General features: G+C 37.4%; 2 protein-coding genes across 2 annotated transcripts in view; one reads left to right on the top strand and one right to left on the bottom strand.

Annotated features, from left to right (window-relative positions):
• LOC133655665 (cAMP-dependent protein kinase type I-alpha regulatory subunit) overlaps nucleotides 1-9,534 on the top strand; it is a 28,025-nt gene extending 18,491 nt beyond the window's left edge. Inside the window, exons 3-11 of the mRNA XM_062056028.1 lie at nucleotides 1,417-1,587; nucleotides 1,669-1,760; nucleotides 1,837-1,898; nucleotides 3,245-3,291; nucleotides 3,387-3,545; nucleotides 4,237-4,297; nucleotides 4,471-4,592; nucleotides 4,717-4,798; nucleotides 7,548-9,534. Of these exons, the coding sequence (XP_061912012.1) occupies nucleotides 1,417-1,587; nucleotides 1,669-1,760; nucleotides 1,837-1,898; nucleotides 3,245-3,291; nucleotides 3,387-3,545; nucleotides 4,237-4,297; nucleotides 4,471-4,592; nucleotides 4,717-4,798; nucleotides 7,548-7,720 (969 nt within the window). The 3' untranslated portion in view covers nucleotides 7,721-9,534. The remainder of the gene's footprint in view (nucleotides 1-1,416; nucleotides 1,588-1,668; nucleotides 1,761-1,836; nucleotides 1,899-3,244; nucleotides 3,292-3,386; nucleotides 3,546-4,236; nucleotides 4,298-4,470; nucleotides 4,593-4,716; nucleotides 4,799-7,547) is intronic.
• The window catches only part of fam20a (FAM20A golgi associated secretory pathway pseudokinase), a 33,798-nt gene continuing 21,248 nt past the window's right edge, over nucleotides 7,875-20,424 (bottom strand). Inside the window, exon 11 of the mRNA XM_062056027.1 lies at nucleotides 7,875-14,266. Coding sequence (XP_061912011.1) covers nucleotides 14,011-14,266 — 256 coding nt within the window. The 3' untranslated portion in view covers nucleotides 7,875-14,010. The remainder of the gene's footprint in view (nucleotides 14,267-20,424) is intronic.

The following is a 20,424-nucleotide window of genomic DNA, read 5'->3' as shown; positions in this document are numbered from 1 at the left end:
CAAGAGCAGTAGTCTCAGCACTTTGGTTATTTATATTGGACTTTTTTTTTTTTCCAGATGATCAGCCAAACCTGCACGTTCCATCCATTGTTTTTGGTCTGTTGTCCTGTAAATTGTCTTGAGTCCATTTCCTCCTTGATTGTCCTAAACACAAGCTCACAATAACCGAGGTTTAAATACATAAATGTTAACATTTTCCTGTAAAATAAAAATATACATCGTGTCTTCCAACAACTAATATGATTTAAATTGTTAACCTAGTTCAAAAAGATCACTCAAGTATTAGTCACACATTAGTAAGACATAAATAAGACAAAAATCAAGCTATTTATGTATAATTTAAAAAAAAAAGAAGATGTAAGGCTTTTACTTTTAAACGTTGAAAAAAGTTCCAGGCATGAAGCTGTCTGCAATGGCCGAATATGAGTGTCCTTCCCGGGGCAAAAAGGATCCAAGAGCACGGAGGTCACTCGACATTCTGATAGTCGAGGTCTCTTATTTTATCACATATTTATATCACTACTGTCACCCCAGTTTTATATTTCTGCTTTTATATGTTTTAAATCTGAAAGAGACAAGCGGTAGAAAATGGATTGATGAATAAATAAAGCCATACTTACGATTTAAAGTCTCTCTTTCCGTTCCATACAGACAGCGTCGCCATGTTGAAAATAGTTTTTCAGTGCGATCTCATTAGAGGCCAATCAGAGTACATTTGTCTAGTTCTCTGGTCTGGTCTTTTTGACACAAATATAACTCTGTGTGTCTAAACTTGTGCGAGTGCAGAGCAGGAAAAAAAGTTGAATGCGCAGAAGGGTGAGGTCGAGAGAGCGAGAGAGGGGCTTTGAGAGAGAGCATCCGTCTGCAGACAGCACTAATTCCATCCATCCATCCATCTCTTTTCTACTGCTTGTCCCTTTGGGGGTCGTGGGGGGTGGGAGCCTATCTCAGCTGCATTCGGGCAGTAGGCAGGGTACACCCTGGACAAGTCGCCACCTCATCGCAGGGCCAACACAGATAGACAGACAACATTCACACTCACATTCACACACTAGGGCCAATTTTTAGTGTTGCCAATCAGCCTAGGTGCATGTCTTTGGAGGGGGGAGGAAACCGGAGTACCCGGAGGGAACCCACGCAGTCACGGGGAGAACATGCAAACTCCACACAGAAAGACCCCGAGCCCGGGGATCGAACCCAGTAATAGCACTAATTCTTGAGTTTTAATATGGATAATAGCAAACACTTTTAGTGTGCGCAAAATACATTTATATTTACATTTATAAAAATCGTCCGATATCGTTGCAAGAAGGCCAATATTTATGTACGTTAAAATGCCATATATCAATGCCAATAATCGGTTGATCCCTAATTCCTTCCTGACGCTTGACTCGTGCATTTGTCCTCCCTCACCAGGAGGAGGCCAAGCAGATTCAGAACCAGCAGAAAGCCAGCAGTTCGCGCTCAGACTCCCGTGATGAGGAGGTGTCTCCGCCCATGAACCCTGTGGTGAAGGGTCGCAGGCGGAGGGGAGCCTTCAGCGCTGAGGTTTACACAGAGGAGGACGCAGCCTCCTATGTCAGAAAGGTAGTCGACACACTGACATATTTGCTTTTGACATCCGTGTGATTGAAATGGTTGCTTTATTCTTTGTGGTGTTTCTTTCAGGTCATTCCGAAGGACTACAAGACAATGGCAGCTTTAGCCAAAGCTATTGAAAAGAACGTTCTCTTCTCACACCTGGATGACAATGAGAGGAGGTTTCTGACTTTAACTTTATTTGTGTTATAAAGCTTTGATAAATAGTATTTGGCACTCACATTTTTTTCCCCACAGTGACATATTTGATGCCATGTTTTCAGTCACCTACATAGCCGGAGAAACCGTTATTTTGCAGGGTAGGGCTGCCTTAACTTTTCCTCTATGAAAAATGTAATGAATGCATATATCTTAACGGGGGAACTGCACTATTTTTTGGAATTTTGCCTATTGTTCACAATCAGTACGAGACAAGAACACACATATCTTTTTTCGGGGGGTTAAAGATGATAAAAAAGGCTTGGAAGATGTGGCTAATGGGAGTCACATTTGTAGCCTTCAAAGCCCTCTAAAACAACTTCAAAACCCTCCAACGTTTTCTATACACAATGCAAGACTATATATAATGTAGTTACAGACAGGTTCATAACAATATGTAACATGTACAATATTTACCGTATTTTGATCATTTTAATAAATGCTGGAACTAATTCTTTGGCACATTGATTTCGGTTTCCATAACAACGCACGTCCGACAATGTGTGTTCCTACTTCCGGATACAAAACGCTTGTGTGTTCTAATCATGGCAGATTTGGTAACAAACAACGAAGACCACTAATGTTGGATAAATGAGGATTCACAACCTTATTTTTTTGAAGATGAATATACAGAGGATGAACTAATGCTTCTAGAAGCGAGCACGATGGAAAAGTGAGATGTTGGAGATGGAAGCCAATAAGGTGAAAAGCGAATCAAAGCAGCAAAATTTGGAGCTTGAAGCCAAGCTATTTTGACATCAATGGTGTACTTACCCATAATTAACCGTAAAAAACGTCTCTCGCCGGCTGGACCAAACAGACAACTGTCCATCGAGTGAGTCACACTTTATATTGATCATGATACATGCAACACATCATGCGTGTATCATAACAAGACAGCATATGCTGTCTGGCTAGCTGTGTACAAATAAAACATGAAATGTGGGCTAATACTTTACAGATACTGTAATATGATTGTTCATGTTTTTCAGACAGTACAGGTTAGTGTCCTATCGCAGTGTTGTGCATTACAAACTCTTAACGCGTTACGCGATGACGTAGAAACTAGCTTATCTCTTGCCATAGTTAGCTTCTACGGCTAAAACAGTAGCACGCCGATGTGTTACTACGCTAGAAAAGGAGTTTTCTCAGTGTTCGCTCATACCATAACAATGTCGATACAGCTTGGTTATTATACAGGTTACGGAGCATAAATGAAGTATCGGTGACGGTTTTTGAATGCATTTTTAAAGTGATTTAGAGGTAGAATTGATTAACTGCATTGCTAGCCACCAAGGATGAGCCAATTTTTATGTTAGAAAGTGGAAAAAAAAACAACAACTTCTGTCTTGTCTCTCATAATGATTGTGAACGATAGACAAAATCCCATAAAAAGTGCAGTTCCCCTTAAATGTGTGCATTGTTCATTTTTATTGTTAACTTGCAGGTGACGAGGGGGACAATTTCTATGTTATTGACCAAGGAGAGATGGATGTGAGTACGAAAAGTGACCTGAAGAATTAAGAGAAAGGTGTTAGTTTGGGTGTAGGCCTCCCATAATCCTCCATGCGTCCTCCACCATCTGACAGGTCTACGTGAACAATGAATGGGTGACAAGCATCGGCGAAGGCGGCAGCTTCGGCGAACTGGCACTGATCTACGGCACCCCGAGGGCCGCGACTGTCCGAGCCAAGACCAACGTCAAGCTGTGGGGCATCGACAGAGACAGCTACAGGAGAATACTCATGGTGAGGAGACAATAGCAGCTGGTGCCATTGTATGTTAATTGTTCCATACTATCTTATTTTTCAAAGTGCCAGAAACGCCATTTAATGCTAATGAGTCGTTTGTCCAACAGACTGTGTGTCTCTGAGAAATGCTATTGTGCACCAACATAGATGCCATATATCACATACAGCAATGTAACATTAAGGAGTTGGACAGGAGGCCATAAACACTAGCATAGCTATGTGAGCTACAGGGCTAACATTACACTCACATTTTAACAGCAACATGCTAGGTTAGCCTACTTGCTAAAAAAAGGAAAAAAAGACCAAACTTACATCTATAGCTGTAACTGACTGACGGATGGTTATCAGCGCTCCAGAACTAATTTTGAGATGTGTCGCAAAGTTAATTTTTTTTCTTTCTTTTCCAAAGCTGTAATCTGTGAAGTGGTATGCGAATGCACAAAATAGGCTCATTTAGGGAAGGGTGTGTTAAAGGTGGTATGTCCATTCAGAAAGATGCTTATACTCTATGGAAAACCCGAAACTGAAAAAAATAAAATGGTCTCCTCTCAAATGTGGATGATGACATTTGGTGATAATACACAGACTCTACAGACACATGTTACTGTTATATAACATCATTTCAAAGTCTGTTTTGCATAATGAGGGACCTTTTTAACAGAACTATGCTTTTTTGATTGTTTTGTAGGGAAGCACTTTGAGAAAGAGGAAGATGTACGAGGAATTCCTCAGGAAAGTGTCCATTTTGGGTGGGTTGTGTTATCTACAGTTTATTTTTATTTGGTTGATTAATTGCAACAAAGTCTCACTTAATGTGTTTGATGCTGAGATTTGAAAGAACTTTTTTTTTCAAGAATAATAAAAATATACCTCAAAACAAGTTGCAGGTTAAATATGTTCTGTCGTGCCTGCCTTCCCTCAGAGTCTCTCGACAAGTGGGAGCGCCTGACCGTCGCCGACGCCCTGGAACCCGTCCAGTTTGAGGACGGACAGAAGATTGTTGTGCAGGGGGAGCCTGGAGATGAGTTCTTCATCATCCTGGAGGTGAATGCATGATTCCTATCCTTCTTTTTTAATCCACAGGAGGACCACACACAAAAGATCATTCACACCAAGGCATGTGCTTAGTGTCATATTCATTTGAAACATGTGTATTTGTGTGTTTTAGGGGTCTGCTGCGGTGTTGCAGCGTCGCTCAGAGAACGAAGAATTTGTTGAAGTGGGGAGATTAGGACCATCTGACTACTTTGGTAAATCAATACTATAATCTTTCCATTTTGTTTATGTAATCAGATGCTACCCGGTGTCTTGCATTCTCAATTTTTTAAACCTATTTTTCAACTGTTATTATATCAATAGAAATTATATATTTATTTCACTGTAAAGAAAATTATTTTAGATTATATTTTAAGGTGTTATGAATATTTTATAATAAGGACAGTCCTCATATAAAAATTATATTATATTGGGGCTGATATTTGCCTTTTTAAACTGATCAGCAATCGGCTGATGAGTGGCTGAGCCCAGACAATCTTTACCACAGCTTTGTCCCAGTGTTTACATGCTAAAGATTCTATTCATGTGAAAGATTCCTTAAAAAGGGATGCACGCTCAAGGAGACACAATTACATTTCCATATTCCTTGTTACACACATGCAGGAGTTGTATGGATTCTAGGAGGGTGTGTGTCTTGCCAGAACACTGGCTTGAATTTGAGAGCATGTCGTCTATTCACAGTGTAAAGCCACTAAGATACTAATCCTCATCACCATGGTGGAAAAAAAGTTTCTTCCAAATACTGTTATCATTGGAGGACTAAGGGAAACAATTTTCTAAGCATGAAGCTACACACACACACAGACACACACACAGACACAGACACTGAGCAAAACATAAGAAGCTAACCAGAGGGGTGATCAATTCAGATGTTGATACTATCGACACCTAATGTAGTATCAGTATATAAACGATATTAAAGTAATTACAGTGTTTTTTCTCTCTTTTTCTTATACCGGTAATTACAAAATCCTTTTTTTGGTCGTTTTTGTTATTGTTTACAAATTCAGGGAGTTAAGGCTCTGGATACAGGAAGGCATTGAGGGCAAAACCAAAATCATTTAAATTGGAGCCAATGGTAGTTTTTGCTTTTGTTTAGTCATCTATTGTGTACTAACCACTTTATTTTGTTGAAAAAAATAGCACAGATTCAGTACATCAATTGATTTACAACAATACTAACACATTTTAAATTTAAGAAGATAACCTTGTTTACTTTAGTTACTTGCTATAAAACAGTTCTATTTGGTATTGTCAAAGTCGGGACTCGAAATCCGATCCGATCGGAAGCCAAAGAATCCGATTAGGATCGGATGCCAAAAATGTGCTTACTAAGGGTGGCAGGTGTTGTTGGTGTGTCTGAATGACAGAAAAAAAAGCTAAGTCTTTCTTAGGCAAAAGTTGTTTGTTTGGTTTTCGTGTATAATTCTCGATCGCAGTCGTTTTCAAACCCAAGTATCACCTGAAAAAACACTTGGCTCTCCAAGTACCACCTTGATGACCAACCATAATGGTAAATGGGTTATACTTGTATAGCGCTTTTCTACCTTCAAGGTACTCAAAGCGCTTTGACACTATTTCCACATTCACCCATTCACACACACACATTTACACACACATTCACACACTGATGGCGGGAGCTGTCATGCAAGGTGCTAACCACGACCCATCAGGAGCAAGGGTGAAGTGTCATGCTCAAGGACACAACGGACGTGACTAGGTTGGTAGAAGCTGGTTATCAAACCAGGAACCCTCAGGTTGCTGGCACGGCGATTTTCCCATCTGCGCCATACCGTCCCACACAATAAAATACAGTAGCGTAGTAGACCTAAGTATTCAATAAAAACAAGGTGTATGTTTTAACAAATATTTATTGTTTTTGCCACTGCAACATTACACACAGTTTGAACAGAAGTTTGAATACAGGAGAATAAAACACTGTACTTAAATTATGAATCAAATCTTTGGCTTACCACTAGATGTGTACGCATAGTGAGAATCACTAATTTAGGGGGAAAACAGTGCCCTATATTCAGGTCACTATGGTAGTAATAACATGGGTGTACTGCCTCATAGTGAGGGTAAAGGTGTCTCCATCCATTTTCTACCGCTTGTCCCTTTCGGGGTCGCGGGGGGTGCTGGAGCCTATCTCAGCTGCATTTGGGCGGAAGGCGGGGTACACCCTGGACAAGTCGCCACATCATCGCAGGGCCAACACAGATAGACAACATTCACACTCACATTCACACACTAGGGCCAATTTAGTGTTGCCAATCAACTTATCCCCAGGTGCATGTCTTTGGAGGTGGGAGGAAGCCGGAGTACCCGCAGGGAACCCACGCAGTCATGGAGAGAACATGCAAACTCCACACAGGAAGATCCCTATTCAACATAATTGACCAAACATGGCTCTTTGTTCTATACACAGACATGCATAAAAGCCAGCAACAGTATTCAAGGAACATCATTGTCATGGCAGCAGACATTAGCTGAAAAGTAATGCTCTGCATTCTCAGGAAACAATACTGATAATGCTGCACATTATTCAGCATCCTGCAATTTATCTGAATTTGTGAAGTGAAGTGAATTATATTTATATAACGCTTTTTCTCCAGTGACTCAAAGCGCTTTACATACAATATCTAAGTTACATTTAAACCAGTGTGGGTGGCACTGGGAACAGGTGGGTAAAGTGTCTTGCCCAAGGACACAACAGCAGTGACTAGGATGGCGGAAGCGGGGATCGAACCTGGAACCCTCAAGTTGCTGGCACGGCCACTCTACCAACCGAGCTATACTGCCCCACCATTTGTTACTTTATTTGAAAGAAAGGTTACCTGGTTTCCCTGGTCAAGTAAAAGTGGTTACTGTGACTAATCAAAAAAGCTTGTTAAAAAAACCAACTTTTTTAAAGTTGGATATGTGTTTTTGTTTGTCGTACAGGTGAGATCGCTCTGCTGATGAACCGCCCGCGTGCCGCCACCGTGGTCGCCCGTGGGCCCCTGAAGTGCGTCAAGCTGGACCGGCCTCGCTTTGAGCGCGTCCTGGGGCCATGTTCAGACATCCTCAAACGCAACATCCAACAGTACAACAGCTTCGTCTCGCTGTCGGTCTGAAGGTGCTCGCTCGCCTCCGCCGCCCTATTCCCCCCCCCAATCCTTCCTTCCTCTCTCTGCTCCTTTTAGACCCAGGATCCACCAAATGCAATTTGCTTTCCGCCACTGTCTTCCTCCCCTAGCCCTCCCCCTTGCCCCCCACTTCTCACCCCTCTTTTCTTTCATGGTTACCACCTGTCACGCCAGGGTGACTTTTTAGCCGTTCACCAGCGCTTGTACCAGCTGCTGTAACGTTACCGTGTAGGCACAGTTGCATCACGCTCCCTATGTCATATAGCTGCTGGTCCCGCTTTGTTCGAAGCAACGCAGAGCAAAGATGGCTAGGATGTTCGATGTGGGCTCTCAAAAGACAGGACAATCAAAAACCTCACATGACTAATTTGTTCCGCCCGTCCCATCACAGACACACACAGCAGGCGTGACCGTAGAAGACCAAATGTTGAAACTTGTGGTCAGTAGGACGAGATGATAGCCAGATTGAGGAATCCAAAAAGTCGGGTTTTAGTGTGCAGCTCGCAGGCTGGTGCCAAATGTTTATAACAAGGTGGAAAATGTTACCTATTATTTGGCGCCTAAAACAGGAAGTCTTTTTTTTTTTTTTTTTACTCTTTTTGTCCTAATCAATAGAACAACTCTACAAGAACTGCCTTGAGGAGAAATATCTTCAAAAAAAAGTGGGGGGAACAAACTCAAAAGTATTGTGTATTTCAGTATTGGGTTTTTTTTAGTACACACCAAATAACTTGGTCACTCTTATGCTCTGGTTTGTAATCTAGTTAATGATCATCAGCGCAATGATTATTATGATTAAACTTATGGTTTGGCGTGATGGTGATCTTTAAAAACTCTGTCTTTTGTAAACACTTATTTTTCCATAAATTCTATTTTAGGTGTCCAGTGCCACAAAGTAAATAAATGCTTCTTGTTGATTGATTGACACAGCAGTATGTAATTGTATTGTGTAAAAATGGGTTCCAACCTCCCCTCCCCCTTCCCAAGTAGATAAAATGTATAGAAACATATTTCAGGACATCAGACATGTTGCTGGTGTGGATATTTATTTAAAACTTAGCTTTTTTGCCAACTGGATCAGCTTGTGATTTTTCTCTGCACTTTTTTTATTTCAATTTTTTGAGCATGATGTTGTTTGACATCCACAATACAATGATCAGCAGTGTGTGTACAAAATACTGTGCAACAGGCCCCCTGCAGCTTTGTGCAGAAGCGTGGACATTTGATTTATGACCCCATGACTATTTAGATGGCCTATCAAACGTCGCTCCCACTTCACTGTCTGTCTGTTTCCCATCAGTGCTGTTTCTGAAAAGGTTAGAGTTTATTCGGATTGCAGCGTTGTCATCTTGGTTGGACATGATTGTGTTTTCGTTAGCGGATTATCTTCACATGTTGCCCTCCCCTTCAGGCGATCCTTGTGGATTTAGTCACTTCCTGTTCATCTCACTCCACAAGAAACATCCATTTGATAGAGACAAAGGTGTACGTCAGACTAATGTAAATAGCTGCAACATCAGCATTGGTTTTAAATGTTTTAGCCACGCTGCAATCGTCCCGGTTTGCCTTAGCTGACCTTCCCTGGGCTTACAGTAGTTGTCAGTCACTCCTGCCGGTTCCCGACCTTCAAGCGGGTTGGTTTTTGGGCCTGCAGTGCGCTGAACTGCAAGGTGATCAGAGGACCATTCTTTTTCTATACTTACCCTGTATTCAGTTTGACCTTCTATATGTGCAAATATGTTTATTCTTTTTTGGTATAGATTGTTCCAGGTGGCAGTTTAAGCAATAAAAAAGTAAAAAGAGTTGTTGTGAGTGTTCTTTTTTATTTATTTATTAATAAATGTGTGTGTGCGTGTGTATAATTTGTACTTTAACCACATGGTGGATACATTTGATTTATCTATTAAATAAGGAACCTTTCTTCCAACCCAAAACAATGTCAAAATTAAAAATACACATGTACTTATCTTTTTTATAAAGTATAATAATTATATTTTTTTTACTGTTGATTATAAATTATTTCTGCCAACCAAAACACATTCATATAATGCACAAAAAATAAATATATTGTTGTCAATTTTTTTAACATATTTTTTGCATCCTAGATTTTTTGTCCTGTTCATTATAAAAAATATAACAATGCATTAATATTTTAAAATATCTTGTACGTATATTTTTATACTAAGTAGATTCTTTTGCATGATATATTTGTCTATTCATTATAAAATATTTCTGCCAACCAAAACACTAAAATTATATAAAATAAATCTTGTACTTGCCTTTTTTTTTTTTAACAGAGTATACTTTTTTTGCATTATATACTTTTTTGTTCATTATAAAATATTTGTCAACCAAAACACAATAATATAATATAAAACATATCTTCTACTTATATTTTTATGAAGTATGTTTTTTTGCACCATATTTGTTCATCATAACATTATTCTGCCAACCAAAACACATTGATAAAATATAAAAACAAAGAATATCTTGTACATGCCTTTTTTTTAACAAAAGTAACTTTTTTTGCATTGTATAGTTTTTGTTCATTATAAAATATGTATTCCAATCAAAACACAATATAAAAATATCTGATCTTTTTTATGAAGTATAATTTTTTGCACTATATGTGTATTATAACATTTTTCTGCCAACCAAAACACATGGATATAATATAAAAACAAAGAATGTCTTGTACTGATCTTTTTTTTAATTCATTTTTTTTGACAAATTATACTTTTTTTGCTCTATATAATTGTTTGTTCACTATCAAATATTTCTGCAGACCAAAACACATTGATATCACATACAAACAAAAAATGTTGTACTTAACTTTTTTACAAAGTATATTTATTTATTTATTTTATTTTGCATTATATATTTTTTTTGTTCATTATGAAATATTTATTCCAACCAAAACACATTGGTATAATATAAAAACAAAACAAATCCTGTACTTACTTTTTTTAACAAATACGTTTTTGTCTGTTTTCAAATATTTCTGCCAACCAAAACGTATTCATATAATGTAAAAAAAAAAAAAAAAAAGTCTATTGTACTTATTTTTTTATTATACAAAGTATATATTTTTTGCAATATACAATTTTTAATTACTAGTAAAGTATAAGAGCTAGTGTCTGTCAGTCCAAGTAATACAGATGTATTGATGAGCTTCCCTGCATCATAATCAAAACAGGCATTCAGCAAAATAACAAAATTTAACAAAACATTTAAACCGTAATTTTTCTCAGTTAATAGATTAATGAATTCATAAAATATCCCCAGTACAACTGTATTACAATATTCTGTCCAGTAGAAGGTGCTAATTCTCAATTAAACAATCCAGCAAAGGCGAAGAATAGGCTAACAATCAGTAAAATAAATAAAAGGGAACGATAAGCATTTATAATGGTGTCGTAATAATGCTTATCCTTTTTTGGTATAGATGGTTCCAGATGTCAGTTTACACAATAAAAATATTTCTTAAATCGGGTGAGTGGTTTATATCGTTACCAACATCGGCCTTTAGATGGAGACAGTGCTCAAATTGGAATTCTATTCACTTACCGCATTTGAAGTGTCAAAAGATGGAGCTAACTGTTCTGATGACATTCAGACTTTACTTCAATCAATAACGGAGCAGCATCTCCTCATTTGTGACTCACTAGTGCAACAACAACGCCGGAAATGTGTCCCGTGAAAAACCGTCCGACCGGAACTCTCTAATAACTAAAGTTCCGTGGGTGAATAATGTAAACCCACTACACCGGTAGTTTTTAGCACTTCCATAGCGAGACTACTGACAGATATAAGTTAGGACTGTACATTACTTTATATTAGAAACGGCAACAGCGGAGGATGAATGCCACATAACAAGAAGATAGAGAAAAGGAAGAAGCTTATCGACTAAGGCATCGGCACAAACTACAATGGCGGACACGTGCACATTTTCAGGACTTATGCAGATCCCAAATACACATCAGCAGGTACCAGAAAGTAAAAAAAGTTGGTTTTGTCCAATATTGCGAAACAAAACACCAGGTAATATGTCTGCTAATAGGTGCCACTTTTCCTTATACACACACACCATAATATTACTCGTATGTTGACTACTAGTCAGACGTACTACTAGTACACCAAAGTCGTACTAAAACATGCTGACAGATTTTTGAGCGCCGTGTGTAATGTTCTATATTCTCAAAGGAACATTTAAAGTTTTGGTGGTGTTAACTGGCGTCATCTTGCAGTCTACACGTGTCTCTTATGTGTGACTGCCATCTACTGGTCACACTTATCATTACACCTTGTACCAAATAAAATACACTATATTGCCAAAAGTATTTGGCCACCCATCCAAATAATGAGAATCAGGTGTCCTAATCACTTCGCCCAGCCACAGGTGTATAAAATCAAGCACTTAGGCACTGAGACTGTTTCTACAAACATTTGTGAAAGAATGGGCCGCTCTCAGGAGCTCAGTGATTTCCAGCATGGAACTGTCATAGGATGTGCAACAAATCCACTCGTGAAATGTCCTCGCTCCTAAATATTCCAAAGTCAACTGTCGGCTTTTTTATAAGAAAATGGAAGAGTTTGGGAACAACAGCAACTCAGCCACCAAGTGGTAGGCCACGTAAACTGACAGAGAGGAGTCAGCGGATGCTAAAGCACATAGGGCAAAGACTTTCTGCACAGTCAGTTGCTACAGAGCTCCAAACTTCATGTGACCTTCCAATTAGCCCACGCACAGTACGCAGAGAGCTTCCTGGAATGGGTTTCCATGGTCCAATGCAAAGCGCCAGATGCAGTGGTGTAAATCACGTCGCCACTGGACTCTAGAGCAGTGGAGACGCGTTCTCTGGAGTGATGAATCACGCTTTTCCATCTGGCAATCGGATGGACGAGTTTGGGTTTGGAAGTTGCCAGGAGAACGCTACATTTCGGACTGCATTGTGCCGAGTGTGAAATTTAGTGGAGAAGGAATTATGGTGTGGGGTTGTTTTTCAGGAGTTGGGCTTGGCCCCTTAGTTCCAGTGAAAGGAACTTTGAATGCTCCAGGACACCAAAACATTTTGGACAATTCCATGCTCCCAACCTTGTGGAAACAGTTTGAAGTGGGCCCCTTCCTCTTCCAACATGACTGTGCACCAGTGCACAAAGCAAGGTCCATAAAGACATGGATGGCAGAGTCTGCTGTGGATGAACTTGACTGGCCTACACAGAGTCCTGACCTGAACCCGATAGAACACCTTTGGGATGAATTAGAACGGAGACTGAGAGCCAGGCCTTCTCGACCAACATCAGTGTGTGACCTCACCAATGCCCTTTTGGAAAAATGGTGGAAAATTCCTATAAACACACTCCGCAACCTCGTGGACAGCCTTCCCAGAAGAGTTGAAGCTGTAATAGCGGCAAAAGGTGGACCGACATCATATTGAACCCTATGGGTTAGGAATGGAATGGCACTTCAAGTTCATATGTGAGTCAAAGCAGGTGGCCAAATACTTTTGGCAATATAGTGCAGCTTCGAGGTCTGTAAGAACAGCCAGGATCATTCCATACATTAGGCGCACCGGGTTATAAACCGCACTTTCGATTTTTGAGAAAATGAAAGTATTTTAAGTGCGCCTTATAGTCTGTAAAATACGGTATTCTATTTATGTTAAAGAAAAACTTTTGCTGCAAAAACTATGACCGCCACAGTTCAGACACACAAACCACTTAGGACTTCAAAACGCCTTTGAACAAAAATGATCTATGTTCAAATGTTCACAAGCAAAAACGCCCATCCAGTGCATCACTGTCTCACAGAGTATGTTAGTCAACCAGCTATTAATCAATCTATAGATTAAAGTACCAATGATTGTCACACACACACTAGATGTGGTGAAATTTGTCCTCTGCATTTGTCCCATCCCCTTGGGGAGCAGTGGGCAGCATCATTTTGGTGATTTAACCCCCAACTCCAACCCTTTGTTGCTGAGTGCCAAGCAGGGAGGTTATGGGTCCCATTTTTATAGTCTTTGGTATGACTCGGCTGGGATTTGAACTCCAACCTACCGATCTCAGGGCGGACACTCTAACCACTAGGCCACTGAGATGGATATTGCCCTTCTCATGCTTCATCTCTATGGATCTCCGATTACAGAGTCCTTCCACATTATTATTCCCCATATATTATGAGAGTCAAAGCCTATCCATGGCTTGTTCCATTAAAATCGAAACGACTGCACTTCATCATGAAGTCTTAAAAGAAACAGAGTGACTTTCACGCTCTGCTACCTGCTCTTTTTGCTCAGAGCCTCGGCACGAGGTTTAAAGTCGTTGGTGATGACTTGGTCTTTGCCCAGCCTTCGGACGCAGCGCTGGACCACCCTCAGGAGCTTGTGTAACCTGCGGTCCAGGGCTGACAGGTGTGCTTCGGTTAGGATGGGCTGCAAAGGGTCTTTTTGCAGAGACTCCCTCATCACGTCACTCAGCCGGAAATGTGACTGGGCCAGCAGCTGGAGCCTCAATAGAGTGGAACGCTTTATCCTGTGGCAGGAAAGGGGCGGGGTGTAAGATGAAGAGCGCAAAGTTGGATGTTTGGGGTTTTATTTTGTAGGTTATAACTGAACAATTGGTTCTTAAAGCTATGATGCAAGCTCTATTCTACTCACAGCCACGACACATACTTGCATGGTATCTCGTAATGACCCGAATATTACACCATATTTTGTCCTCCAAGAAAAAAGACTGTAAACATTTTCATTGTACATTTACAGTAAACTACAGGTCTTTTTAATTAAAAGATTTTACTGTGAAATAGGAGTTAATTGCTGTGAAATATAAGGGTAACGCAATTTTTACAGCCATTTGTTGTAATGTTACAGTAAATTGTATTTTACTGTGAAATAACAGTTAAACATTGAAATATAAGGGTATCATAATTTTTTACAATGTTGCAGTAAATTTTGATTTCGGTATTCTACCATGAAATAACAGTTAAACACTGAATTATAAGGGCATCGTAATTTTTAACAGTCATTTTATTGCAATGTTATCGTAACTCAATGTCAGTATTTTACTGTGAAATAACAGTTAAAAACTGAAATATAAGAGCATCGTAATTTTTACAGTCATTTTGTTGCAATGTTACCGTAACTTAATATCAGTATTTTACTGTGAAAGTACAGTTAATCAATAAAATATAAGGGTGTCATCATTTTTACAGTCATTTTGTTGCATTGTTACAGCAAATCTTGCTTTCGGTATTTTACCTTCGCACAACAGTTAAACACTGAATTATAAGGGCATCGTAATTTTTAACAGTCATTTTGTTGCAATGTTACCGTAACTTAATATCAGTATTTTACTGTGAAATAACAGTTAAACACTGAAATATAAGGGCATCGTCATTTTTAACAGTCATTTTGTTGCAATGTTACAGTAACTTAATATCAGTATTTTACTGTGAAAGTACAGTTAATCAATAAAATATAAGGGTGTCATCATTTTTACAGTCATTTTGTTGCAATGTTACAGTAACTTAATATCAGTATTTTACTGTGAAATAACAGTTAAACACTGAAATATAAGGGTATCATAAATTTTACAGTCATTTTGTAGCAATGTTACCGTAACTTTATATCAGTATTTTACATTGAAAGAACGGTTAAACACTGAAATATAAGAGCATCGTAATTTTTACAGTCATTTTGTTGCAATGTTACCGTAACTTACGGTAATATCAGTATTTTACTGTGAAAGTACAGTTAATCAATAAAATATAAGGGTGTCATCATTTTTAAAGTCATTTTGTTGCAATGTTACAGTAACTTAATATCAGTATTTTACTGTGAAATAACAGTTAAACACTGAAATATAAGGGTATCATAAATTTTACAGTCATTTTGTAGCAATGTTACCGTAACTTAATATCAGTATTTTACTGTGAAAGAACGGTTAAACACTGAAATATAAGAGCATCGTAATTTTTACAGTCATTTTGTTGCAATGTTACCGTAACTTACGGTAATATCAGTATTTTACTGTGAAAGTACAGTTAATCAATAAAATATAAGGGTGTCATTTTTACAGTCATTTTGTTGCATTGTTACAGCAAATTTTGCTTTCAGTATTTTACCTTTGCATAACAGTTAAACACTGAAATATAAGGGCATCATAATTTTTACAGTCATTTTGTTGCAATGTTACAGTATCTTAATATCAGTATTTTACTGTGAAATAACAGTTAAACACTGAAATATAAGAGCATCGTAATTTTTACAGTCATTTTGTTGCAATGTTACCGTAACTTAATATCAGTATTTTACTGTGAAAGTACAGTTAATCAATAAAATATAAGGGTGTCATCATTTTTACAGTCATTTTGTTGCAATGTTACAGCAAATCTTGCTTTCGGTATTTTACCTTCGTATAACAGTTAAACACTGAAATATAAGGGCATCGTAATTTTTACAGTCATTTTGTTGCAATGTTACCGTAACTTAATATCAGTATTTTACTGTGAAAGTACAGTTAATCAATAAAATATAAGGGTGTCATCATTTTTACAGTCATTTTGTTGCATTGTTACAGCAAATCTTGCTTTCGGTATTTTACCTTCGCACAACAGTTAAACACTGAATTGTAAGGGCATCATAATTTTTAACAGTCATTTTGTTGCAATGTTACCGTAACTTAATATCAGTATTTTACTGTGAAAGTACAGTTAATCAATAAAATATAAGGGTGTCATCATTTTTACAGTCATTTTGTTGCAATGTTACAGTAACTTAATATCAGTATTTTACTGTGAAATAACAGTTAAACACTGAAATATAAGGGTATCATAAATTTTACAGTCATTTTGTAGCAATGTTACCGTAACTTAATATCAGTATTTTACTGTGAAAGAACGGTTAAACACTGAAATATAAGAGCATCGTAATTTTTACAGTCATTTTGTTGCAATGTTACCGTAACTTACGGTAATATCAGTATTTTACTGTGAAAGTACAGTTAATCAATAAAATATAAGGGTGTCTACATTTTTACAGTCATTTTGTTGCATTGTTACAGCAAATCTTGCTTTCAGTATTTTACCTTTGCATAACAGTTAAACACTGAAATATAAGGGCATCATAATTTTTACAGTCATTTTGTTGCAATGTTACAGTATCTTAATATCAGTATTTTACTGTGAAATAACAGTTAAACACTGAAATATAAGAGCATCGTAATTTTTACAGTCATTTTGTTGCAATGTTACCGTAACTTACGGTAATAGTATTTTACTGTGAAAGTACAGTTAATCAATAAAATATAAGGGTGTCATCAGTTTTACAGTCATTTTGTTGCATTGTTACAGCAAATCTTGCTTTCGGTATTTTACCTTCGCATAACAGTTAAACACTGAAATATAAGGGCATCGTAATTTTTAACAGTCATTTTGTTGCAATGTTACCGTAACTTAATATCAGTATTTTACTGTGAAATAACAGTTAAACACTGAAATATAAGGGCATGGTAATTTTTAACAGTCATTTTGTTGCAATGTTACAGTAACTTAATATCAGTATTTTACTGTGAAAGTACAGTTAATCAATAAACTATAAGGGTGTCATCATTTTTACAGTCATTTTGTTGCAATGTTACAGTAACTTAATATCAGTATTTTACTGTGAAATAACAGTTAAACACTGAAATATAAGGGTGTCATCATTTGTACAGTCATTTTGTTGCAATGTTACAGTAACTTAATATCAGTATTTTACTGTGAAATAACAGTTAAACACTGAAATATAAGGGTATCATAAATGTTACAGTCATTTTGTAGCAATGTTACCGTAACTTAATATCAGTATTTTACTGTGAAAGAACGGTTAAACACTGAAATATAAGAGCATCGTAATTTTTACAGTCATTTTGTTGCAATGTTACCGTAACTTACGGTAATAGTATTTTACTGTGAAAGTACAGTTAATCAATAAAATATAAGGGTGTCATCATTTTTACAGTCATTTTGTTGCATTGTTACAGCAAATCTTGCTTTCAGTATTTTACTGTGAAATAACAGTTAAACACTGAAATATAAGGGTATCATAATTTTTACAGTCATTTTGTTGCAATGTTACAGTATCTTAATATCAGTATTTTACTGTGAAATAACAGTTAAACACTGAAATATAAGAGCATCGTAATTTTTACAGTCATTTTGTTGCAATGTTACCGTAACTTAATATCAGTATTTTACTGTGAAAGTACAGTTAATCAATAAAATATAAGGGTGTCATCATTTTTACAGTCATTTTGTTGCATTGTTACAGCAAATCTTGCTTTCGGTATTTTACCTTCGCACAACAGTTAAACACTGAATTATAAGGGCATCGTAATTTTTAACAGTCATTTTGTTGCAATGTTACCGTAACTTAATATCAGTATTTTACTGTAAAATAACAGTTAAACACTGAAATATAAGGGCATCGTAATTTTTAACCGTCATTTTGTTGCAATGTTACAGTAACTTAATATCAGTATTTTACTGTGAAAGTACAGTTAATCAATAAAATATAAGGGTGTCATCATTTGTACAGTCATTTTGTTGCAATGTTACAGTAACTTAATATCAGTATTTTACTGTGAAATAACAGTTAAACACTGAAATATAAGGGTATCATAAATTTTACAGTCATTTTGTAGCAATGTTACCGTAACTTAATATCAGTATTTTACTGTGAAAGAACGGTTAAACACTGAAATATAAGAGCATCGTAATTTTTACAGTCATTTTGTTGCAATGTTACCGTAACTTAATATCAGTATTTTACTGTGAAAGTACAGTTAATCAATAAAATATAAGGGTGTCATCATTTTTACAGTCATTTTGTTGCATTGTTACAGCAAATCTTGCTTTCAGTATTTTACCTTCGTATAACAGTTAAACACTGAAATATAAGGGTATCGTCATTTTTACAGTCATTTTGTTGCAATATTACCGTAAATTAATATCAGTATTTTACTGTGAAAGAACAGTTAAACACTGAAATATAAGAGCATCGTAATTTTTACAGTCATTTTGTTGCAATGTTACCGTAACTTACGGTAATAGTATTTTACTGTGAAAGTACAGTTAATCAATAAAATATAAGGGTGTCATCAGTTTTACAGTCATTTTGTTGCATTGTTACAGCAAATCTTGCTTTCGGTATTTTACCTTCGCATAACAGTTAAACACTGAAATATAAGGGCATCGTAATTTTTAACAGTCATTTTGTTGCAATGTTACCGTAACTTAATATCAGTATTTTACTGTGAAATAACAGTTAAACACTGAAATATAAGGGCATGGTAATTTTTAACAGTCATTTTGTTGCAATGTTACAGTAACTTAATATCAGTATTTTACTGTGAAAGTACAGTTAATCAATAAAATATAAGGGTGTCATCATTTGTACAGTCATTTTGTTGCAATGTTACAGTAACTTAATATCAGTATTTTACTGTGAAATAACAGTTAAACACTGAAATATAAGGGTATCATAAATGTTACAGTCATTTTGTAGCAATGTTACCGTAACTTAATATCAGTATTTTACTGTGAAAGAACGGTTAAACACTGAAATATAAGAGCATCGTAATTTTTACAGTCATTTTGTTGCAATGTTACCGTAACTTACGGTAATAGTATTTTACTGTGAAAGTACAGTTAATCAATAAAATATAAGGGTGTCATCATTTTTACAGTCATTTTGTTGCATTGTTACAGCAAATCTTGCTTTCAGTATTTTACTGTGAAATAACAGTTAAACACTGAAATATAAGGGTATCATAATTTTTACAGTCATTTTGTTGCAATGTTACAGTATCTTAATATCAGTATTTTACTGTGAAATAACAGTTAAACACTGAAATATAAGAGCATCGTAATTTTTACAGTCATTTCGTTGCAATGTTACCGTAACTTAATATCAGTATTTTACTGTGAAAGTACAGTTAATCAATAAAATATAAGGGTGTCATCATTTTTACAGTCATTTTGTTGCATTGTTACAGCAAATCTTGCTTTCGGTATTTTACCTTCGCACAACAGTTAAACACTGAATTATAAGGGCATCATAAGGGGCCCCTCAAGGATGTGTGCTGAGCCCCCTTCTCTTCACCCTGCTGACCCACGACTGCACGCCGAAGCACAGCACCAACCTCTTCGTCAAGTTTGCGGACGACACAACTGTGGTAGGTCTCATCCACAATAACGATGAGACCGGCTACAGAGACGAGGTGAGCCAACTGGCCACATGGTGCGGTGACAACAATCTCTCTCTCAATGTAGAGAAAACAAGGGAGATTGTTGTGGACTTCAGGAGAGCGCACACCCAGCACCCTCCTCTGACCATCAACGGTGCGGTGGTGGAGAGAGTGAGCAGCACCAAATACCTGGGTGTGCACATCACAGATGACCTCTCCTGGAAAACCAACACTGCATCACTGGCCAAGAGGGCTCAACAGCGCCTCTACTTCCTCCGCAAACTGCGAAGAGCAAAAGCCTCAGCCTCCATCATGCACTCCTTCTACCGGGGCGTCATCGAGAGCATCCTGACCAGCTGCATAACTGTGTGGTACGGAGGCTGCACGGCGTCCTGCCGCAGGACGCTGCAGCGCACAGTTAGGGCAGCTGAGAAGATCGTCGGTGCCCCCCTCCCCTCCCTCCA

This window comes from Entelurus aequoreus, linkage group LG08 (genome assembly GCF_033978785.1).
Source record: "Entelurus aequoreus isolate RoL-2023_Sb linkage group LG08, RoL_Eaeq_v1.1, whole genome shotgun sequence".
In the NCBI taxonomy this organism is placed as follows: Eukaryota; Metazoa; Chordata; class Actinopteri; order Syngnathiformes; family Syngnathidae; genus Entelurus; species Entelurus aequoreus.
This window is presented reverse-complemented; position numbering and strand designations above follow the sequence as displayed.